This window comes from Micromesistius poutassou, assembly GCF_964030765.1.
Source record: "Micromesistius poutassou genome assembly, chromosome: 15".
NCBI lineage: Eukaryota > Metazoa > Chordata > Actinopteri > Gadiformes > Gadidae > Micromesistius > Micromesistius poutassou.
Window position 1 is genome coordinate 3,557,626 of NC_140285.1, and position 23,632 is coordinate 3,581,257.

The 23,632-nt window shown below is 46.5% G+C and overlaps 1 protein-coding gene across 1 annotated transcript in view; it reads right to left on the reverse strand.

Moving 5' to 3' along the window:
* The window catches only part of nphp4 (nephronophthisis 4), a gene marked incomplete at its 5' end in the record, with an annotated part of 135,139 nt that overhangs the window by 70,536 nt on the left and 40,971 nt on the right, over positions 1–23,632 (reverse strand). The window contains 3 exons of the mRNA XM_084479769.1: positions 8,317–8,369; positions 10,644–10,797; positions 11,208–11,432. Coding sequence (XP_084335895.1) covers positions 8,317–8,369; positions 10,644–10,797; positions 11,208–11,432 — 432 coding nt within the window. The remainder of the gene's footprint in view (positions 1–8,316; positions 8,370–10,643; positions 10,798–11,207; positions 11,433–23,632) is intronic.

Here is a 23,632-nt window from a genome sequence, read left to right on the forward strand (position 1 = left end):
GATCTTTTGTTTTCAATAATGCAGGGGATAACAAGAGAAAAAAACATAGTTGTTGTGAAGTTATGTTCGGAAAGCACTGGAACTTTCTTCATCTTTATCCGTTTAGTCTAAACTTTAGTGTATCTGTATCTACCATTCAGCTGATATGTTTATGATGATACGTCAACAACACCAAACAGCCAACCCGATTTTATTCTCCCTGAACAGCTACTCATCTTTTCACAGCTGAATGTTCATTGGACGGTCGGAATGACCAAAGGTGAAATAACAACCTCTAGGCAAAATAACATTAAGCCACAATGACTTTGAAAAAATTCCAAACGGAAAACTTTCAAAGCCGCATGCCATCAGAGGCAAGCCCTCTTCTCTTTTCACCTCCACACAAACGCTTGGCCCCGGCGAAGTAGACAATTACGCTGCTTGCACTTTTTAGATGTCCTCCGGGGCTGTCGGCAGACTCTCAGTCTTCCACGTGGGCGCGCCCCCACTCACTCAGTAGTGGGCGCGAACCGTTTTAGAAACGTTAAGGAGAAGGTCCTGCGTGGCAACAGCCCTATTCTGGACTGTTCCATGGCGGTGCTGGAACGGAGCGTGGCTCGTCGCCACGACTGCGTTCCTTTGGGGGAAGAACCCAGGCACGCCGCAGCCAAGCCGGTGTTCAAAGCGGTACCTTGGTTATGTAACCGCGACAGCCAGCGCACTGCAGCCGTGAATTGGTGCTTGACGTCGCATCATTCAAACGAGACGAATCTGTAACAAATCAGCCCCTCGAATAGCTTTTGGGTCGAGCGGGGCCCCACGAGAAAAAAAAGGTAAAAGTCGTAAGGAAAGACCTTGTTTCACCGAGGGACGTGGGCGGGACGCCTTGATTGGATGAGGCTCCTGTCAATCGGTCCAACACGAGTCTGGCCCTTTCGAGACAGAATGTATTATCGTACGTCGTGATGTCCTTAAAGTGTGTGCCACCGAAAGCGCCAGGGAAAACAATGAATAAAAACAAACTCGGACATGTTGAAACCTCTCTCATAAATTGCTGCAGCCTATATTAACCTTGTTGTTTATTTCCTGTCACAGAGTGAGGAGTACACTTAAAAAGAAAAACAAGCTATGCTGTGTGTGCGTCAGTTCTCAGACGATTGGATTGCCGGAGCTGAATTGGTTGAACGTCAAACAGCATACAGCATCAACAGCAACAACAGCAATAAAGTCCAACCAAGTGAACAGAATGTGGATGGAGCAGGTTTACTGGTCATTTTCAAAGCATTTCTTTATTCTCTCTTGCATATATAATTATTATTATATACGGGGAGTGTTAAAAATCAATCATCCTTTTTTTTTTTTGGAACATCCCGAACGTATACCACAAGTATATCTCAACAGATTATCTTAAAGAGAATGCTGAAAGTACCAACAGAACAATGACCAGCCCTGTCTCTCTGGTCCCTATGGCTACCACGCACACAGTTCAGTTGCTTTTGCTAAACATTTTGGATGCGGTGCTTTGCGTTGATTGTTCTCAGCACTCGCTTGTAAGTCGCTGTGGCTGAAGGTGTCTGCTAATGACTAATCAACGTTAATCCAGAGACAGATTTAGCTTATTGCCTGAAATCCAACGCTACGGCCAAACTACGCAGTCTACTGCAGATGTCGTACTAGTATCCGTTACACATCTCAATGCACTGACAAACAATGTGTTTTATATCTTTGGTTAACAACCTCCGCTATTGCTTAGGAGACTATTTTCTGTATCGAGGGTGGAGGATTGTGTGCGACTTTATTGTATATTTGTACAAAACAAAACAATGAATAAAACATCACCCAAAATATACTAGTATCCGTGACAAATAGGTCAGGTGGGTTCAGGTGAGCTCACCGCCGTAGATGGTCTCCAGGACCGCAGGTGACCCGGGCGTGGGAACACGTGGAGAAGGTGTATTCCAGTGCTGGGTGGAGACAGAGCGGGCGCCCTGAACAGATGACGTACCTGGCCATCGTGTTTGAATTACGCACACGCCAAACAGGCTGATTTAAGATCTTTGGCAACGGTGGCTTTGACACTACTAATTGCCTCGCTCTCCTAGTGTGTGTGTGTGTTGAGGTTTAATCATCACAAGCAGATTGTTTCTTGGTGTGTTTCACACCCTCCCTTTCACGGCCTGCCGTGACTCAACTCGTGGATCATATGCATGTTTTGTCTGTGTGAGAAAGTGTGTGTGTGTGTGTGTGTGTGTGTGTGTGTGTGTGTGTGTGTGTGTGTGTGTGTGTGTGTGTGTGTGCGCGTGCGCACGTGCGTGTGTGTGTGTGTGTTCATTTCAAGCACATCATATGTCTCACAGTGAGGATGAAGTGTTCGGTGTGTGTGTGTGTGTGTGTGTGTGTGTGTGTGTGTGTGTGTGTGTGTGTGTGTGTGCGCATGTAAATGGTTGTCACACAGTGAGGAACGTCATGCATCTCACAGTGTGTGAGAAACAGAACGTGGGAGATGGAGAGCGGGGGAGGAGAAGAAGACGGATAAGAGGAGGAGTGAAGAAGTCAGGAAAGTTGGAGGAGTGGGTGAGGAGAGAGAGGAAGAGGAGGAGAGGAGCGGCGAGAGAGGAGGAGGTTGAAGAGGAGATGCTGAGTAGAGAGAAAGGAGGAGACGGAAAGGGGAGGAGGAGGTGAAGATGGAGGAGGAGTGGGTGAGGTGAGAGAGAGAAAGAGGAGGATAGGAGAAGCGAGAGAGGAGGAGGAGGAGAAGGTGAGGTGAAGAGGGGATGAAGATGGAGGAGAGGGGAAGATAGGTGGAGCTGGAGGAGGAGATGCTAAGGAGAGGTGATGGAGGAGACAGAGAGGTGAAGAGGAGATGAAGATAGAGGAGAGAGGAGAAGGGAGGTGAAGGTAGAGGAGGAGACATTGATGACAGGAGGAGGTGCATCAAGAGGCGCATGGTTCAGGGAGGGCCAGGAGGCCGTCAACAGATACACTCACACGTGAGCAGAAAGGTAACCATGGCTTCCATCTTGCTTCTAAATGCTAGCTGGTGGTCATGGTCATTACTGGCCTTTAAAGAAATACCCTACTAAGTAAACAGGGGAGCTGTGTTTTTTCTGGATAAAAAGCACAATTTTTCAAATCAATAAGTCGTTTTAAAAGGGTTTAAAAGAATATACACAATATATATTCTTATATTCTTATTATATATATATATATATATATATATAAGAAAAGTACATTGAAAAAAAAATTATTCATTGAGAATGGATGAGAAATGTTAACCTCAGTGCACCTTATACTTGAAGTAATCAATGCAGTGTCATTGTATGTAAGTCAATGGACCTGAATGGGCTTAGAACCAAGATGGCCTTCCAGATGAATGTGTCCCATTCAACGGCATTGCTGTGACATTCAATGGGTTCAACAGTTTGATCTTAGAGTTCCGGACGTTATCCTGCATACCTACGGGGAGAATATTCTTCCTCACGATGTGTCATTGGTGCAAACTTTACCGCATGCTGGTTTAATTAACACAACCTGGCTAGCGCTTGTTTTAAGACACACCTATGTCGCATGGGTGGGTATGTTGTCTCACTCCGACAACCACACACACACACACACACACACACACACACACACACACACACACACACACACACACACACACACACACACACACACACACACACACACACACACACACACGCACACACACACACGTCCTATTCATATCGACGGCATGCTCCCAGAGTGCCAACACACAGCGCTGAACATACTGTACTTTAGAAAATCAAAAAAGGAATGATGGATGGATAAAAAAGATGACAATTTCTCTCCACCTCGCTACTCCTCTGCACGACAGAGTCGAGGGTGTGTGTGGGGGTGTTGTTAGTGTGTGTGTGTGTGGGGGGGGGGGGGGGGCGTGGGCAGGTGGGCGCGACCGAGAGTGATAATTGCGTGTGAAGACCGACAACGGAAAGAACAAAGAGTGACGGGTTTAAAGGAAGGAAGGGTGGAGGAATCAAAGAGTGTCCGTCTGTGTGGGTGCCCGTGTATGAGTGTGTGTCTGTCATGTTGGTTGGGAGCAAACATGACACACACACACACACACACCTGGGCCAATTTACTCCCGACAAGCACTCTGTTGCAAGCGCTAAGCTGACATGTTGCTCTTTGGCCTTTAGACACACACGACAGAAGAGGCCATGTTTTCAACACACCATACATGGTCTCTTCAACAACGCACACACACACACACACACACACACACACACACACACAATAATTCATCAACATTCTTGACACTGGCATAAGCTTAGCCAAAATGTGTTCAGGGGATAGGAGAGACTCTTAATTTATGCACAGGGATCCAAAGGTGATAATTCAAAGCCTATATATTGCATCCACTGACTTATCAAGAGCAGGAGGCTGTTTTCACGCCTGTGTCGTCAAACTGCTGTACCGGGGTAGAGGCACGCAGTGTCGACACCAGAGGCAAACATGTCATCGCCGGTGTGGAGGTTTTTCTCAGTTTCAGAGGAAGGCAACAGTACCGAGAGGAGGGAAAGAGTTGAACAATTTTTAACACAACTAATTTGAAATGTCACCTGAGAGGTCGTCATCTGCAACGAAGATGTTTGGACGGGATTCAAAGCACTAGTAGTAGCAGCAAGTGACGACATAAAAAGAGCCAGTGTGGTAGTGCCTATTCAACAGGCTATTGGTAACTGCAGGAGGTTTACTAGAGACAGTCCAAAAGCTAAAACAATTAATGCTACATCACTGAATTGATGGCACCTGACCATTTTTAGAGGTAGAAGCCCAAGGATTTCTCCAGCTCATGGCACATTTGGAACTCTAGCCGCCGCTAGGATGCAGACACAGCCCCATCTGCCCCATGGGTGGAAACAATGACAGGGCAAAGAAAACTTGCTTTGTGAAGGTTCAATGAGGTAGGACTTTTTTCAGTTGGTAGATAAGGGAACAACAATGGAAATCTCTTGCATATTTAGGTGAAAATGTGAAACAAAACGAGATGTTTACAAGGAAAAAAAAACTTTGGATACCTTGAGGCATAAAATGATTATTAGGGGTCTGTTATGCCTTTTGTCATTGTCTTTTATCAGCAACTAGGCAGCAATAGCCTTTCGGTTCCATAAAAGTCTTGATTTTGGTATTGAGTGATGCACTTTTTTTTTTAATTGCTTGTGTTTATTGATTTGTCTGATTGTATTGATTATGTCAAAGCATTTCAAGTTAATTCTTAAAAATGCTCTATAAAAGCCAAAGTATTTCTTTGAAGTGTTCACCATGGTTGGCAATGGCCACAAAATAGGCAGCCATCCAGCAGAATTGAATGGCATAGATTCACATGTTTTCTGAAATCGTCTTCATTGAAATCGTGTTCATTAAGTTGTCCTTCGGTGGATCCTAGGAGCCAAAATGGAAATTCTGAAAAGGATGCACTGTAGCATATACAATGTTTTATAACACATGTCTGACCTCTGGATCCAAAGATTGACAAAAAAACATGTGAAGCGAAACTTTGCTTACGAAAGACAGAAATAGAAAATAACAGCATGCACATGAATTCAGAATACAATCTTTGTGCAGCGTAGACATGTGTACACCTGTCACTGTACTCACAATATATGAACAGAACTGGGGAGAAGGTTTCTTCATTCGGAATAAAGGCATTTGCCATTAGCCTCAAGGATTCTTGTCTCATATGAGAAGAGGAGACAGAGAGGTGAGGAGCAGAGGACAGCTACAGAATATCAGGTGGGTGGCTGTGTACTCTCAAATAAAACCACCTTTATTCGAAAATCCAATCCCTCTATATTCTAAACCCTTGCCATGCATAGCACAAACCCACTCCCCATAGCTGAAGACATACTACTTGGGTTGTAGGAACATATCATTGTATTTATACCATGCTGAAACTTTACAACACCTACACACCTACTCTAAACTATTAACACTATTAATGAGATGGTTTAAGTTGACATAGTCTCAAACATTAGGCAGGGCCCTGAGAATAGTGGGCCGTAACTGAAGTTACTATCATTTTATATACACCTGGTTGTCAACAAACAAGATGAACGTTGTTCGTGCTAATGGTACACAGCTACACAAAGTGGCAGCAGCGTTATTGCACTTAATGGTGCTGAGATTCAAGAGATGTTCAAAGAACAAGATCATCAAACTAAACAACCCCAAAAAAAAAAACCTCCCTCTCTGCCTCCTCTCTTCCTACTCAGGCGTGGAGTGTTTTTCACTATAACTTTCTACACACCTGTGATTGACAGGCCAGATGGATTCCCACAACCAAGAGATGCCCCGATTGGTCGGACAGAAATGGGCGAGGAAGTGGGCTAAAATCGTAATCTTCTGATACAGAGGCAGGGGCTGTCACCTCCAGATATTCACACAGCATATTTCATGCAATGCCAGCTGAAGGATGGCTCTGCCATTTCTAACAGACTGCAGCCAAAGAATAACTTACAGTTTTACCTACAGCGCCTCATTTCATGTTTTATTAAGTTTGTTTTTCATTTTAATGTGATCTTAAAATATCAATTTGTTAACCATGATTATGGTGTAATTTTTCTATTTTATGTAAAGAGAAATAAAAAAGCTCTATACATAAAAAAATAAATGAAAAAATAATAAAAAAATATATAATAATAAATAAATAATAATAAATAAAAGTGGTTATTTATTATTGTTTCCGCCAATATGAACCACATAACAAGATGTAATGTTCCTCCATCCCCAGCCTTGGGAAGAAGCCTGGGGATTTGCTGGCTGGTGCTGGCTAGGGCCCCCTGGAATGCTGCTGGGCCCAGCCTCATAAACTCCCACTCAGCCTGCTAATGGCCTGCGGATGGAACACAACTCAACACACAGCTCAGTCCTCCTCCAGCCCCACACACTGCTGTGGTACTGTATGTGTGTGTGTGTGTGTGTGTGTGTGTGTGTGTGTGTGTGTGTGTGTGTGTGTGTGTGTGTGTGTGTGTGTGTGTGTGTGTGTGTGTGTGTGTGTGTGTGGGTATAGAAGGGCAGCATCCATCAGCAGTCCCAGTCTGGAGAGCAGCAAACCCCCAGTCAGGCTGCGGTTCATCAGAGCATCCAGGAAATAAATAAAAACCAATAAAGGCCAACAAATAATTCAAACATTCCCCCCCCCAAACCAACACACACACACCCACATGCACGCACGCACACACACCCACCCACATGCACGCACGCACGCACGCACGCAAGCACGCACACACACCCACATGCACGCACGCACGCACGCACACACGCACGCACGCACGCACGCACGCACAACTGAGTATCATAAAATCACAAAAAGAAACACCTGCAGCAGCAACAACGCCTGGATGCTCCCAAACAGCTGGAGGCACCGCTCACAATACACACACACACCCCCACACACCCCCACACACACAGGAAGAGTGAGATCTCTGCGGGTTCCCCCAGTACATGGCCGACTACATCACCACAAGTGCACCCCCTCGTGTCATAATCGTCCTCCTGGAGAGAAGAGGGAGCCGGGCCAAGGGACGGTGACAGCGGGTGTCAAGTCGAGCCCCCGCATCTTTCTTTGGTTCTGACACACTCTGTGGACCCTGACGCCGGTCCCACCAATGGCCTCACCACCAGCCTAACCGCCCATTACCGTCCAAGTGGGGGGCGATGTCGGTGCGTCTAATGATGCTGTTTGACGGCTACGCTCTCCTAGCACAGCCGAACGGGCTGCCCACAGCAGCCAGCCCGTGGTAACACTGCCCCTGACCAAACCCTGGTTAAGTCTGTGTCCTGCCGCACACGCTTTAGTGCACTTTAAAAAAAATTGTTGGGGCAAATCACCACAGCAACCGCGACAACACGCCAGGGTGCGGTATAAATAACAGCTGAGACGCAGCAATCTCTTTCCTCCCCGCACAGGTTCTTGTGGTCGATCATGAGCCGGGGAAGCCATGTTGCAATACTTTAATCCTTTCGCCTCACCTCAACAATAGGTGGGGGAATGGATCCTCTGACTGAAACAGGCCGAGTAGCCCCTTGAGACTATGAGACTGTGGCTAATTGGAGACTTTGAGGTTTCTCCATGGCTACTGAGAGCTCTTTCTTTTTACTTCTGGAATAGCAAAGGCATGGTTTTGCTCGCAATAATGCAAAGGAGTTAATCCGTGCTTTAGTCTCAATCATTCCGAGCCACAGCCGGGAGTTTGGGTACAGCGGGGAGTTTTGTGGCCGTATTTCTTCCGGTGCTGTCTGTGTTTCTGAAAACACCACCGTACTGCTACTGCGTTAGGAGGGAGCATATCTTACCGCTTGGCCACGGGGTGATTCTGGACTGCTGGGGTGAGGGATGGGCCTTCGACCTGGAGGGGGGAAAAACTTCAGATGAATGAACAGGAAGGGAGAGACAATAAAAAGTAGGCAACGAAAATCCTGTTCATCTATTCCCCCACCTCTCCTTCCGCCCTTGATGAGTTTTCCCCCGCAGCTAAAACCAAAACAATTCCGCTCGATGTGCCCCTCGCATTAAAGTGTTGCATTTGCACCCAGCAGTCCCAATACCTGGAAGGCCTGCTTATTTCCCAGCCTGCTTCGCACGTAACGGGAATACCAGCGGGCACCGATCGGCAGGAGCTCAAAAGTATAGAAAGGCACTACTGTTTTGGGTTTTTTTCTTTATGCATTCTCTGATTGCTTTCCCGCCGATTTGTGTTTGCCAAATAAAACTAACTGCCAAATACCTAAAAGAAACACCAGCATTGGGTTGCAAATGTCTGCCGTTCCGGTGTGGAGTGTGGATTAGGGCGTGGCCTCTGGCCCAGTTAGTGGGTAACCATGGCGATACTGGAATTATATGTATTGTTTATTGTTTTCATGCCACATATCCAGAATGTTCTGGTAGGGGCCTTTTGGACTGGAGTCTGACTAGGCCGCGCTCTCACATCTGACCCATCTGTTGCGTACACAGTGAATGGACATTTGCCGCAAGAGAACATCTTTTCATTTGTATTCTTTGTTATTGTTTCTATTGAAAAAAACATACCTTATGTATACACTATATATATATGGTAATTAGGATAAACTGTCTTACATAATAGTGCAATCATTGCAACAGCTATGAGCTAGGCATTCCCTCACTAAACAGTGTGTTTTGTGTGCAGCAGTTGGTGGTGCAGATTAACGTAGCAATTCAACACACGGAGCGAATACGATCCACGATAAGAGTTCTGCATCAACACATAAGCGAGCGCACCGCAATCATTCTGGGTACTTGTTAAATTCCTTTTTTCAAGGCACTTAAACGCTGATTGAAACGCCATTAATGGACCTCGGCAGAAAGCCGTTTTCCTACAAATAATGTGGATGCTAAATCAGCGGCATTCAAGGCTTAAGAAGATGGTCTCAACAGCAGCCATTAGGATGGAAATCACCCAGCGCACCACTGGAGTCCACTCAGGCTAACCCCCACTGTCAACAGGACAGAGAGTGTTTGCGTTCTTTTGAATCCCAGAATCAACAGTCTGGGTAGTCAAAGGGAAGCAACCGGTGATGGGCATTCATCTTCAGCTCAGAGCGTGGACCCTCGTGCGCGTTTGATCAAAGAGCGTGGATTGTGTGTCGGCTCGGGGGCTCGACCTCGCTGTAGGGCAGAACCGTGGAAGGAACCCGCCTTGTAGCTCCTCCGGTTCTGTTCCCATCCTCTACGCGTCAACGCCTCTCTCTTTGTATCACGATTTTCTTTGCAGCTTGGCTAAGTAGCCAAGAGTTCTCAGATGTTGTTGCCATACTGTAGTTATCCTTTTTTTTTTCGTCATTCTAGACTATGCTGCCCATAAAAGGCAAAAAAGCCCATGAAATAAATAAACCTTGAAAGAGAATTCAAATAAGATTGTTCCGTGCCTCGTGTTGCTTCATATTCATATTTTCAAGCACCAACGAGGGCACATATTCACATGGAGGGTGGGTGGGCGCTAAGGACCCCTTCTCTGGATCCGGCTCCATGAAGATACAGTGAGATGACAAAGAGGGTCACGAGGCAGAGCCAAAGGGGTCTGTGAAAAACCCAACAGACCTCTATGAGGTTTTATCCACTCAGCCTTCCCCTTTACCCTCCCCTCCACTGCTGGCACCTATCACGGAGCATGCAAATCCAAGGAGGCCAGGTGGTCCCCTTGAGATAAGAGATGGTGGGGGTATGGGGGGGAGGGTCGGGGGAAGGGTGGGTGGGTACCCAGGTGTGATCGCTGTAGATCTTCCACTTGTTCCCCTGGGGACGCCATGGCAACTGTTTGCACACATCTTGTGGTTAAACACGTCAAGTAGTCTTCAGGTGGAAATCAATTATTTTGTTGTTCTTTACCTTGCAGCGCTCGGCAAAGTAAAGAAACACAACTCCGGCTAGGTCTCCGTTTTGATCGTTTTGCCGTGACTCACGCAGGAACTTCAATGTCCTGTTGAACTTGTCCACGGCGTAAGAAAAAAAGCAGAGAGAAATCGATATCATATAGGATCGCCATAATTGTTCTTTTGAGCCGGCGAGGCCTTTTTGGAAAGCCGTTATAGAAAAGTTATGCCGCATTATGCCTGAGGCTACACAGACGGGCAGAGGGAGCAACGGTGAGTTCAATCATATTTACCTTTAGAGGGCGGGGAAGACGATGGAAGTGTTCTCTGCCTCTGCGCCTGCGTCTCTCCTCGATGCTTGTCGCGGACGGAAACCTTTGGGCTTGAGACCTTCCTGTCTGAGCGGGACCACAGACGGAAGCGCAACATGTCGGCCTTATCGTTGACCTGAACAAAAGGCAGGGAGAGGGGAACGTCAGAACGACATTTAGCAGACAGAGTGAGGCTTATTCTGGTGGTGTTCTGGGGTTTGGATGGAAACATTTGATCTGTGGCTGCTGTGCTGAGCAAAAGGGGGTTGTCTTGGGGCCAAGACAATGGTCCAGATTTTAACTTTGCTCCACCGTATCAGGCATAATGTTTTTCCAGTTGCAGCAACAGTTGCAGAGCACATGTAAACAGGAGGCACACAGATTCATTTTCAGACCATTAACACCAGTAAACAAGGAAAAGACAAAATTAAGTAGATATGTTTTGTGTGTTGAAAAACGCAGCAAAACAAAACACCATCTTCATCCATCATCTTCACGATACACCTCGGAATAAAACCATGTCATGTTCGTGTTCTGACCGGCTACCTGGGTGTCTCCCGGCGCGGTAGCTGAACCCGGGCTGGGTGTCAGGGAGGGCGGGGTCGCCCGATAGACCATGACCTCGAAGGGGTTGGGCCTGGGGCCTCCCAGCAGAGGGAGCTGGGTGTCGGCCTGCTCGTCTCCCAGCTCGCTGGCCTCCAGGAAGGGGCACCAGGCGGCCCAGCGCAGGCAGTGCATGAAGGCCGCCCTGGAGGTGGAGGTGGCGGTGAGCTGGCGGAGAAAGGGAGAAAAGGAGCGTTGTGGCACGTAGCTGCGACATGCGGTGAAATAAAGGAAAAGACCGCCTGAATAAAACCTTTATATATTATATGTTTCTTTATATTGATTTCAATAGTGCAGGTACGTTTATAGTGGCTAGTGAAGACACTGCAGAACGAATCAGGTTTGATTGGATGTAAAACTACTCTGAGGAAGGACAGATATTTTATGTATGCGTAATATTCATTCTTAGAAACACAACTTGGCAATTTGTTCGGGTTGCGGTTTACGAGTTCTCCGTATTTTCTAAAAGATATACTATTCATGTAACCTGGAACTTGTGATTAGGATCTGGCCAGCCGCCTTGCCCCGTTCGTTTCTAATCTCATGATTAATTCACCGCTCAATCTGTCCGTCTGGGGAAGTGTATGTACAACACTAAAACAGAGGAGGAAACATGACATTCTGAGGACATAGGCGGACACAATAAATAATGTGGGCAAGCTTTCTAAGCTTTTCATCTGCCTAAGATGTCACTTGTTTGTTCTGAGAAAGCCACAGGCAGTCCGGAGATACACAGTACACAAGGTGTTGCTACGGGTTCCTCTGAGTGAACCTGAGGGCAAATCCAGGGTAGTCCCTGCCACTCAGCAGTCTTTGTGATCATCGATAATGTTCCATCTGATGCGGACCAACTGAACCACTAGTAAAAAGGAATGGAGGGGGGGGAGATTGAAACAGCAAAGGAAATCAATACATCGTCTAGTAATCACAACCCACTACCCTTTTACAAGATCTAAAGCCCCATAAGTAATGGAAACTATCGTATTGACGTACAGTAGAGGGGCCCAACAGCAGCAGTATGGCAAGGATCAAGGAGCTTCATATTGAACACGGAGAATGGCCCTTTCGGCATACAAATGACAAAACTTAAATGTTAAACGCCACCCAAGGGTAATCAACCAATAAAAAAATATATATGAATATTACGACGATATGGATCCTATAAATGAACTTGATCAACCATTTTGAATGGAAACCAAATAATATAATAGTGCCTTTGCATACTTAAACAGCTCGTTCCTACATGGACCTCACTGTTTTCAGCAGGGGGTCTGAGTGGCCGGCAGGGGTCCGAGAGATCCCCCATACGGCTTTAGGCTGCTGAGTTGCTGTATTTAAGCATGATTTACAGTCCGACCCGTTGCTCCTCGGCTCCTGTCATTCCAGAGAGAGTATAAATGGACCCCTGTGTGCTTAAACCATCCACGGGGACCCGTAGGATTTGCTGAATCGATTAATAAGCTGGTCAGGCCCCAGACTAAAGCAATCAATCATAGGGAGGACATATAGAATACACAGGGACCGCTGCCGGCATCGCTCACAATATGCAATCAAATGTTCCATATGTTCTATATTATGGTCTAGAGGGGCACACGGTTCAACATGGAAAACCACCATCCAATATGTAATATGTGTATGCCCGCGACGCATGTACCCACTTTTTTCTATTTTCATGCATATTCATAATGTCCCTGCAGGGCAATCATCTTTCAAAACAAGAGCGACCGCAGTGCATCACGTGCAGCACTCAGCTGGATGTTCCTGTGGCTAGCTGTCAGAATTCCTCTCTGGATTAATAGCCGAAGAGACATTTGACTTTCAAATCCATGTAGTGAAGATGATGTTCAATATTCAATGTACATTTATTTCCAGGGCAAGAGCAGCCCTCTAAGTGGTCGGTGGATTTGTGTGTGACTTCCATTTCCTTGTGAGCATATACACTGTACTTGTTATGTTAAAGTGCTTTTAAAGAATGGGCATTATAAAAACAGAACTCTGGCGGAGCACATTTATGGATTTTGTTGCATCGAATGCTTCTTAAGTGAAGCGAAACCACAAGATTGGTACCGAAGCCCATGGCAGCAGGGAAATATAAATATTTTTTATACGTCAAAGTATGATTCAGTACCAGCTCAGTCCAGAAACCCAAAACCAAACATCTATCACCATAAAATGTGCATGAGCCTTCTCATCTGGGATCCAATCCCCTGTCTTTGGCTGCAGTGCAGCCAGGGCCTTAGCTATAAACAGATCCCAGTCCACGCCATGCAGTCAGGGATCATTAATTTGAGGGAGTCTCCAAAGTAGCCCTGCTTACCTCTGAGAGGAGGAAATGTTGTGGAAAAATAAGCACCACCAACATTGAAATAAATGATGTCTTTCCGAAAGACCACAGGTATGTTCTCACAAAATGGATCAAGTTAAATAAGTCAAATAAGCTGCCCCACTCCAACTCCTTCTCCTATAATGCAGACACATATATGTTCTGCATCCTTTGCATGGCCAAAGGTAATAATGGATCTGCACCATTATTGCATTATTGCACGATCATGTGGTCTTTACCAAAACCCAGAAACAATTCGCCTCACAGGGCCACAGATGACAGCTTAGTTTAGACTAAAGTATGTCATGCAATCAACAGGTGGGTGGGGGGATGTTTGTGTGTGTGTGCGTGCGTGCGTGCGTGCGTGCATGCATGTCTCTTTTGATGTATATTAAAAAAGGCTTCTGTGAAAATGATTGAACAAGGGAATGGTCATTTCCGTAGTGCGTGGATAAGGTAATTCATCTAATGCCTCTCATTTACTCCATCCCCAAGTGCCCTCTCTTTCTCCATCTCTCCCTCTCATCCCCATGCTCCCGCTGAGCACATCAGGCTACTTCATGGCAAAAATCTATCTCTTTCTCCTTCTTGTGTCGATTAATACATATATTTAGTTGTGATCTGAGGGGGGAAAAAGGCCAGTTCGATGCTGCATAGCCCATCGCAACGTGACTTCGCACTCCTATGTAAAGTTTACACAATAGAAAAACTCATTGGAAATTAACTTTTGAATCATCACCGACTCAGCTATGAAATTTAACGTGTGACACTCTGGTAGGTTTTGGAGCAATGGACCAGGGATTTTATGAGCAAATAAGCCCTGTAATGAATGTCCCTCGCGTTGCTGAACTACAGCTATGAAATATGAACTGCACCACACCGCCATATCCATGATTCAGGCTGCTCTGCTTGCAATAACGACAGTGGCAACTTGAATTACTTGAAAAGTATCTTGCCAAACTGGTAAACTAATGAGTTTTAAAAGTGGGACGTCAAAACCGAATGACACACGACACGATTATAGACCCGGCATGTATTTGGTTGTCAGCTCTGTCGCCGAACACTGGCCGCACTAGTTAACGAAGCCAAATCGTAGATTTGAAGGCACTGAGGGGCGGCTGTGAGCAGCTTATGCAGGCTGTAGGGCACTGAACCAGGATTTGGGGTAGCGGAAGGCTAACCGGCCCGTGGCAGAGGAAAGCCTTGCCACTTATCATGTGTCCCACCTGGGATGTTTAATAAGTCTTTGATTACACATGTCACCCAAATAATAATATATTTAAGAAACAAATTACCAACACGGCTAAATCCCAGAGTATAAAGCAATATAAAAAATGTAATAACTGTTCCCCGAGATCAATCATTTATTTTTAATAATACGCAATTGTGACATTGTCGTTGTTTGTGATGCAATCGTTTGTGACATAAAACATAATTAAAAAACAGCAATAAATCTAATAGTAATAGTAATTAGGGTATGGTGTGTTGAGGGGGACCCCTCAACACGCAGCTAGGAGGAGCCGGGGATCGAACATGCAACCTTCCTGTTACAAGCCAACCCGCTCTACCTCCTGGCCTAAGCCAACCCCATAACACATAGATGAACTCAACACAAAGTTTCACAAATATTAAAGAAATAGTACTTAAAAAAATAGTAAAACCCAAACCAGTAAGAAGAAAAACCTAATCCCCCGCCCATTGAGAGAATACCAGGCTTACATCGACATGAAACATGGTAGTGCTTTCAATGCGCTAGTTTGAAGGCTCTTCCGTGTGTGCATCAAAGCATGTGATCTACATATGAAAAGCGCACAGCGGTGGCAGCTCGGGGAGGGGGGGGCTACAAAAGGCTTTCAAGGTATATACATGCAGCTCTCTGCTCGTGATCAGAGTAACCAAAACGATATCAATGGTAAAAATAGCGCCGGTGATTCAGATGCGTACACAACAGTCTCATTATGCGAGTAAAGCCTCCTTCCAGGGCCCCTTCTCCACAGGCAAACAGTCCACCCCATTCCAAGGCAAACAGGGGCTTAATACATGCATCCTCGCAATTATATGACAGCACAGATAAGGATTACAACAGTTTGCTTGTGTAGGTGGAGGCTGGGAGCGCTTTGCCTTCACAATATCGCACTGGGCGTATTGATATTTGCAAGGCTGAAAGTTAGTCGTCTCCGGAGAATCACAGATCGGCTGGGCCTGAACTCTGAAATCCCCGATCAATGGTTGCGTCTGCCGTTGACAGCTGTGCATTCATGTTTCGTGTTTTTGTTTTTTTGAAACACTAACACTTGCACACTGTTTGACACATACTATACAATTATGTGTGGCTCTCGAATCCTTTCTCACAGTGGCCTTGGTCAAAGCCTGTTTGTGAGGCTGTGAGGATTGCAAGCATTTACACTGACATTTACCAGACTACTGGTGTGATAATTGAAGGCCACATTCAAAAGCGGTGACATGGAAATGCACTTGGAGGAAAACATTGATGAGGGGACAAGGAAGTGCAGATGGTTGGTGACAGTAACAAAAGCAGGCAGCAGCAATTTCCAAACAGAAAAGGGCCATGTCAACGCACAATCGCTCAAATCTGCGGTCTTTCCTCCCAGGGAAGAATCAATCAAGCTTGTTTAGAAGTGTAAAATACAGATACTCTTTTGAGTGGTAAAAGTATCTCAAAATAGAAATGAGAAGTGTCTGTAACCCGGAGTAAAAAGTAATTATTAAAAACAGAGCGGCGAGAAAAACAATAAATACAAAAGAATCCACATCGTCTTCAACACAAATATGTCAAGGCATTGTTGCAGTGACGAGGCGCTCATGACACACAAATCAACCTCTCACCGTAGCCAGACACCCAATGGTTGACAAGCCCTTCCTTGAACTACACACACATTTTGAACATGGTAGCAAATTCTGAGAGCCAAGGCCAAGCGGTTGTTAAATTGTTGCAAGTCTGGCAAACCGTCAAGGGAAAACAAATGTTCCGGTATTAATTAAGAAGACATTTTCCGACACGAGTAATTTACAAGTGAGATTGAGAAGAAGCAAATTACACAATCAATATCAGATGAGCTCTTCATTCCGATGCTACATGACTGAGTTTTCATAGATATAGTGTACAGGAATAGAAAAGAAAGGTGGGTTTTTTTTCGGGGTTGTGACGAAAAGGCCAAGGAATCACACATGAAAAGAACTCTTCACTAGTTCGACATGAAAACAAGACCTTAATTCTTTAGACCAGAGGGAAAAACCACCACTGCGAAACCCAAAAGAACAGGCGTGGATTTCTGCAACTACAGAAAATGGAGGGAATTAATCCTAAATTAGAGGGATGTGTGCGTCGGTGGACGACAGAGGCTGACAGTTATTACCATTACTGCAGTCTGTTGAGCTTCAAGTCTCAGCCGGGCCACTGTGACAGGCACCAGCCCAGTGAGCGTGCCACGCACACCCAGCAATGAGCAGGCCTGGAGGACGTGAGCCGAACAGGAATCACGATCACTCATTTAAGAGCACCAGAACCCCGAGCGTCTTACCGATCCGTCTGAAGAAAGAGCTAGAGAACTGCAGCACAAATGAGGCCGGCCTGCCACCGGGGGCATAGCCAAGGTCAAATAGGGCTCAGTGTGGAGATGCCAAATGATGAGTCCTGAGGACAAGCTCCATGGAAAGAGCACCACCGCCTTACACGGGCCAATTGAATGTGAACCTTTCATACCACGCTGTCGGCTTATCTTGATCTTTTAACTGAAAATGAAGCATTCAGTTGCGGTTGCATGGAGAGAGACGGTAGACGCACACAGCCATTGTGACCAGGTCCTCCTTTGTAAAGCGGAACAGTGTTCCAGCAAACAAACGTTGGAGGAGGAAGGTCCTGTTTAGAGTACACACTGAACTCTTTGGAGCTTCAAAGGAGACCTTAGTGTGTCCCTCGTAGGTAGATCTTAGGTAGGTATAGGGTATTACGGTATGAAGGAAGCACTTATTGGCGATTGCGTTGAGTTGTGTGACCATTACCACAGGTGAACTATCATGGAATGCGTGATGTTATGTTAATAGGTTAGATCAGAATGGAAGGGTGGGTTATCTTGACTGAAACGTCTCATAATGCTCACCAGAGCAAGACAAAGTGAAGCCTGAATCAACTCAATATTAATTTTGGACCAGAATATAACGAATCGCCGGGGAGACGCAGTGGGATGCAGTGAATAGCTTCACTGCTGAGATGGTCTCCAAAGGATTGGTTTCTGCAACATAGGATTTGTTACTTGGCTTAAAACAAAATCGAAATTGATGCAGCAATCTGCAACTCAATATCGGTCACAAGATTGCAAGGCCACATGCAACGAGCATTATTGACCACAACCCTCTCCCCCTATCTTCCTCTCTCTGACTACACCCCCACCATCTCCCCCGTCCGCCTCTCCCCCACTATCTGCCGCCTGCTTCTTCTTCGTCTCTCGCATTCCTCCGTAGTTCCCCCCCCCCCAACCCTCTCTCCCCCTCCCTCGGTTTCTGTCGTCCTCTCTCTCTCTCTCTCTATCTCTCTCTCTCTCTCTCTCCCCCCCCCCCCCCCCCCTCTCCCCCTCTCGTCGTCTGCCAGGGAGGATCAGAGAGTGAAGAGGGACTGGGTGCTGGCAGACAGGCGGACAGGGTTACACTGACTCTGTGCCCATTCTACAGGGAGATTGATGCACCTCTCCACGGGGGGAGAGCTGGCAATCATTTTAATTGGGCCATGGGACGAGGCGTCTCTGGGGGGAGGGGGGGGTGGTCGTTTTTTTCCGTGCCTCAGCCTCAACGATGCTCCGCCTTTTCATCATCATCATCTTCATTGGGAAAAAAATAGAAGGTAGGGGAGGGGTTTCTCCTTAAAGCAGTGACCTAAATATATCGCTCCCCAAATCCCAATGACATTACATCCCAGCTTAAGATGTTTGATTAGCATTTAATTAACATTTGTGTGACATTTCAGCTAAGCCCCCCCCCCCCAAACAAATATATAGCTGGGGGTTGGGGGGCAACCTAATGCCTCTGGACCAGGGCTTGTTGTGCCGTTGCCCGGCGACGGACCTGGGACCATCGGAGTCGCACGTAGGTGCAGGTTGAAACGTCAACGTCAAACAAGTTATTTATTGGTGATTTGAATGTGGGCGAGCAGCTGCTGCAAAGGGCCTGTCCATCCAGCAGACATCATTAGAGCCATGATCATGTGCACGCACGCACACACACACACACACACACACACACACACACACACACACACACACACACACACACACACACACACACACACACACACACACACACACACACACACACACACATGAACAACACACGTAATTGCAGTCAGAGGGCAAAGACAACAACAGCCTACACTACAGAGTATGTGACTGGGAGCCAATTAAAATCCTAATGGCAGTCTCCGTGGCACAGGGAAGCAAGACGTACAGCTTTAATAAAGTCTGCCGCGGGTCATGTCACCGGTGTCTACCCTGCACGCAGTTTGACTTGGATCCCTCAGATTGAGGAAGGCATGAATAGATTATTGAAGTGGCAGCATCGCAAAAAAGGTTCATTGTATCGTGCGGGGCGGGGAAAAAAAAAAAACCTGCGCCCACACCACCAGAAGGACAGCATCTGGCGACGGTGTGAGAGACGGAGCGATAATTGCGAAGGGTCAAGGGTCAAGAGGCAACCGAGCTGAGATCCCTGCCGCCCGGCTGGGACGAACGGCGCTCAGCCCGGAGGCCCGCTGTCGGCTACCTAGTCCTCAATTAAAGCCTTGTTTGTTGTTGCCGTTCCCGAGGGGGATGTGGCCATGAAACAGGACTAATTCCACTGTATGTGCTGGTTAGGGGATTCTTGTTGCCTATTACTGCATGCATGGGCTAACAGCAAGATCTGAACTATGACCGCGATGTCCCAGAGCGCTGGCGTTAAGAGCCCCACTAAGCTAATACCGACGATGATTATGTGATGTGAGATAAGAGTGAGTAAACACACTATGAATGGATAAGTGGCATCAATAGATAGAAGGGAAATCAGGTGGACAGTGTGACTGCTTGATCCAGGCCATAAAAGTCACGCGCAATCGCCTGAAGGGATACGGCTTGAATATGGATTTGCCTTGATTACCATTGCATTCAAATTCAACCCCAGCTTGCATGCATGCCCACATGACGTCTGAACAAAGTGTGGATCCAGAGCACACATTGAAACACTCGATAGTGCGATAATCCAAAAGCATGCACATTACCAGCATCACATCTATCTGACATTAAGTGATCCTACGTGTCAGTTAACCAAGCCACATGGGTCAGGATGACGCCGCACCAAGACCAGCTCATTACCACCTCTGCTTCGGTGTCGGCTGTATTCAAACAGAGAGGGACTCAGTGTGTGTGTGTGTGTGTGTGTGTGTGTGTGTGTGTGTGTGTGTGTGTGTGTCAAAGCTACCTTTTTCTGCAACTTTTCCTGAAATGCAGGTGCTAATTGAAGTCCTAATTACCATACAGTGGATGATTTACCGGTAAGGCACCTCTCTTTACAGAAAAGGCTGTCAAGGGCCCCTGAAGCATGCTCTCAGGCACCGCCATCCAGTCCTGGATCACCCTTTATCCATCCCATCTACTGCCTAACCTCCCCCTCTTCCATGTCTGTGACTGACACTGCCCCCCACCACCGTTTCCCAGGGACAGCCACTCTCATGCCTTGCTCTTAAGTCCTGGACACGATTCCATTTCCATTACGTCAAAGGCATCCGCATGTACAACGCTAGTGGAAGGAGACAAGACGATGCGACAAGCGTCATTTTGCTGCATTATGGCGATAAGGCCTTGCATTACATGGCTCAATTGACAGAGCCACGTCAAGCACCGGGCGGCATCGTGACGACGGATCATAGCGCCCGTATATGATGCCCCTGATAAGAGATCGGGAGTGGCAGGCGTGGATGACTTGGGGAGTCACACGGGGGATAAATTGGCATTGACAGGCCGCAATTAAGGGGGGGGGTGTGTGGTGGGGGGGGGTGGGTGGTGGGATGGTGCGATCCGCCCACCCGTAGCTCCTCACCACTGACCCGTGCGTTTCTGCAGCGGGTCCAGCAGGGCCGGCGGACGGTCCGGGTATGATTGGATGAAAGGGGAACTGGCGCTGGGCTCTCTTGTTTCATTAGAGGGTGTGAGGTGTGGAGCTGGCCGACTGTTGGAGCCAGATGAAGGCGGCCCCTGTTGGTACAGTTCCGTTAGGGCTGTTATGCAGCGCACCGCTGCCCTGCCGGGGCGGAGGGGGAGAGAGAGCAGTGCTGGGTCTTTCCAGCGGTTTCCTTCCTCTCAGCTCCAGGGGGCACTTCAGCGGATGAATGAGTCGCGGTTAGCATGAGTAAAAAACTGATTGTATCCCCTCCTCTTCAATGGAAGGGAAGACATGACGTAGGCGTTTATTTCTTGGATGCGATAGTACCTAGAATACAAATTAAGCGCATACTCCTGTCACAGAATGTGATGGAAAAATCCATATGTTGCTACATTTTAGTCATATATGCTTTGTTTTCCATTCCGTGTATTGTCTTGCCAACCTGCCTTTGCTCAGTGTCGTCTACGTATTGACCTTTGTGCTTGGTTCAGCCACCTCACCGATGTGTGAGCGATGTCGTCAAAATCTTAACCCTTGTGCTCTGGTCAGCTGGACAGCCTTCCTCAGTGGCATCTAAATCACCTTCCGCACCTTCATCATTGGCATCTAAATCTGTTTCTCTGTTTTTATGTGTCTTTAGCTAGGTGCTGTCTTTCTTGGCCAGGGCTCATTTGTCTCAATGTGACTACCCTGGTAAAACAACTAATAGTAATTATAACTAATAATAGGACTAATAATAATAAATGTAAACCCTTTCCAATGGGTAGCCGGCCTACCTTCCTTAGAGTCAACCAATAACTTTAACCTTTGCAACTTGGGTAAACCGGTCACAAGGGGGAAGACATCCTCTTAGGCACTCTTTTGCTTGATGAGAACACAGGCAACTCTGTGTCTTGGGTAAACATTACCTGATTTGATTATTGACATCTGCAATGTGGGGAGGATCTGAAACGGTATAAATAACTGTATGTCTGGACTCACTCGGCTAGAGGAGTCTACTGTATGCATGCATTAAACCTAGGTTAATTGTCTACATATGTCTACACATATATATATATAATTGTGTGCTTTTTTGCATTTAGAAATCTCATCTGTCCTAGACGCAATAACTGTTAAAGGAAATTGCCACGCCAAGAACCTAGGTGGGTTTGGGTACGGACAATAAATTGCTATGGTTGTCATGTTAATTTCTACAGCGTATTACAGAGAACCACTGGAATGAAAAACCCGGCACATAGGAAATTAATAATGAAAGGGTGTCCCATGTCAAACAGGTGTAGACCCTTTTTCTCAACCACACTTCGGTTGGTCAATGAGAATGTTTGATTCTGGTGTTCAGGTGTCCTCCATTGAACGTACTCAATGAGTTATTCAGATAGCACTGAATAACCATGAGAGTCCAGGGAAGGAAGAGAGAGAGAGCGAAGAAGAGAACAAGGGAGAACAAAAAGAGATATGGGATTTTTCAAAGAGTGCAAAGTTTAATATTTACGGTCACCGAAACCATTCTGGTATATGCTCTCAGCCTCTGTGATGCATGGAGACAAGATGAGCGACATGCTCGCTTTAGAGCGTCTCTAGAAGGACTTCAAAAGGGTGCAAGCCAGAGACAGCTGCAATTAAAGTCTGAAGTGGGACCAGTCATAGTATCATGCCGGTTTCTCTTTTCTTACCTCATGCTTAATGTTTTGTCCTGTGTCATCAAGTCTTCCTTACCTTTCAAAATATGAGAACCGTAATAGCCAGTTAACACTCAGAGAGGATTGACTCTGAGCAGTACAATAGAATTTAGAGAGCAAAACTAAATGTCATGATTCTGATAAATCAAACGAAGAGGGAAAGAAGCCTGCTGTTGGTGTGCCTACACAGACCGGAACACAGGGAATGCTACACACGTTAAAATGTGCAGCACAGCCCCATCTAGTGGCCACGGAAATACCAGAGACCACAAGTTTTTCATGAAGAAGTTTTTGATTCTGAAAGAACAAAGGTAATGTGGAAATGTAGGCGGTGTGTTCCAAATGGTCTGTCCTTCCCTCAATTAAGTTAAAACCTCTTGTCGAATAAACTCAAGCTAGACAAGTAGTGTAGATAATGACGATAATGATGACTTCACAATGACGACGAGAACGTCTGCAACTGGTTAAAAAATTAGTTCATAAAAAAAAACAGAATTGTGACTCTTGAGTCGTGTTTGTGACAAATTGAGATGTAGGGCTTCATTGGTTTAGTGTGAGTGATAAGTACACAGACAGGGAGGCAATCACAGCCTGAAGCCGTTTTATGGATCCTGATTAGGCTCAGAGACGATCCAGAGTTGTGTCCCAGTCTACCTTGACAGCATGTCAGTTCTCTTACTTCCTATATGCCGTGCACGCCTGTTAACAGACACCGGAGCGAGACGAATAAGCACAAGACAACATGACAAGAACAACAACAACAAAGACAAGGAATAAATATGGAGGATTTTTTACGAAGGATTAGATGAGCAATATCTGAAACATGTAACAGAGGACATGCCTCTATCAGAAGGGATTGAAGCGGATATCTGTCCCTCCGAAGTCCCGCCCTCCCTCTTGCCGATAACACAGGTCTGCAGCGCCGCGCTCCAGGCCTGCCTCGTGAGATTAGAGCGCGTGGGAACAAGGTTAGATCCCGCTAGAAGAACTACAACTAAATTACTTTCTTTCTTTCTTTGCCCCCCAGCCGGCGCTCCAGGCCTGCCTTCCCCAAGGCAGGAGCTCGACGCAGGCCCACCTCAGATCCCTCAACCCGCCCTCCACCCCCCCGCCCATCTCTCCTGCTCTGCAGCTGTCACCCCGAGCGGCAGGGTTACCTGGCACTGCGCCCTATAGCTCCTGTTGCTAACAACGGCCAAAGAGGTATGGGTATGGGAACG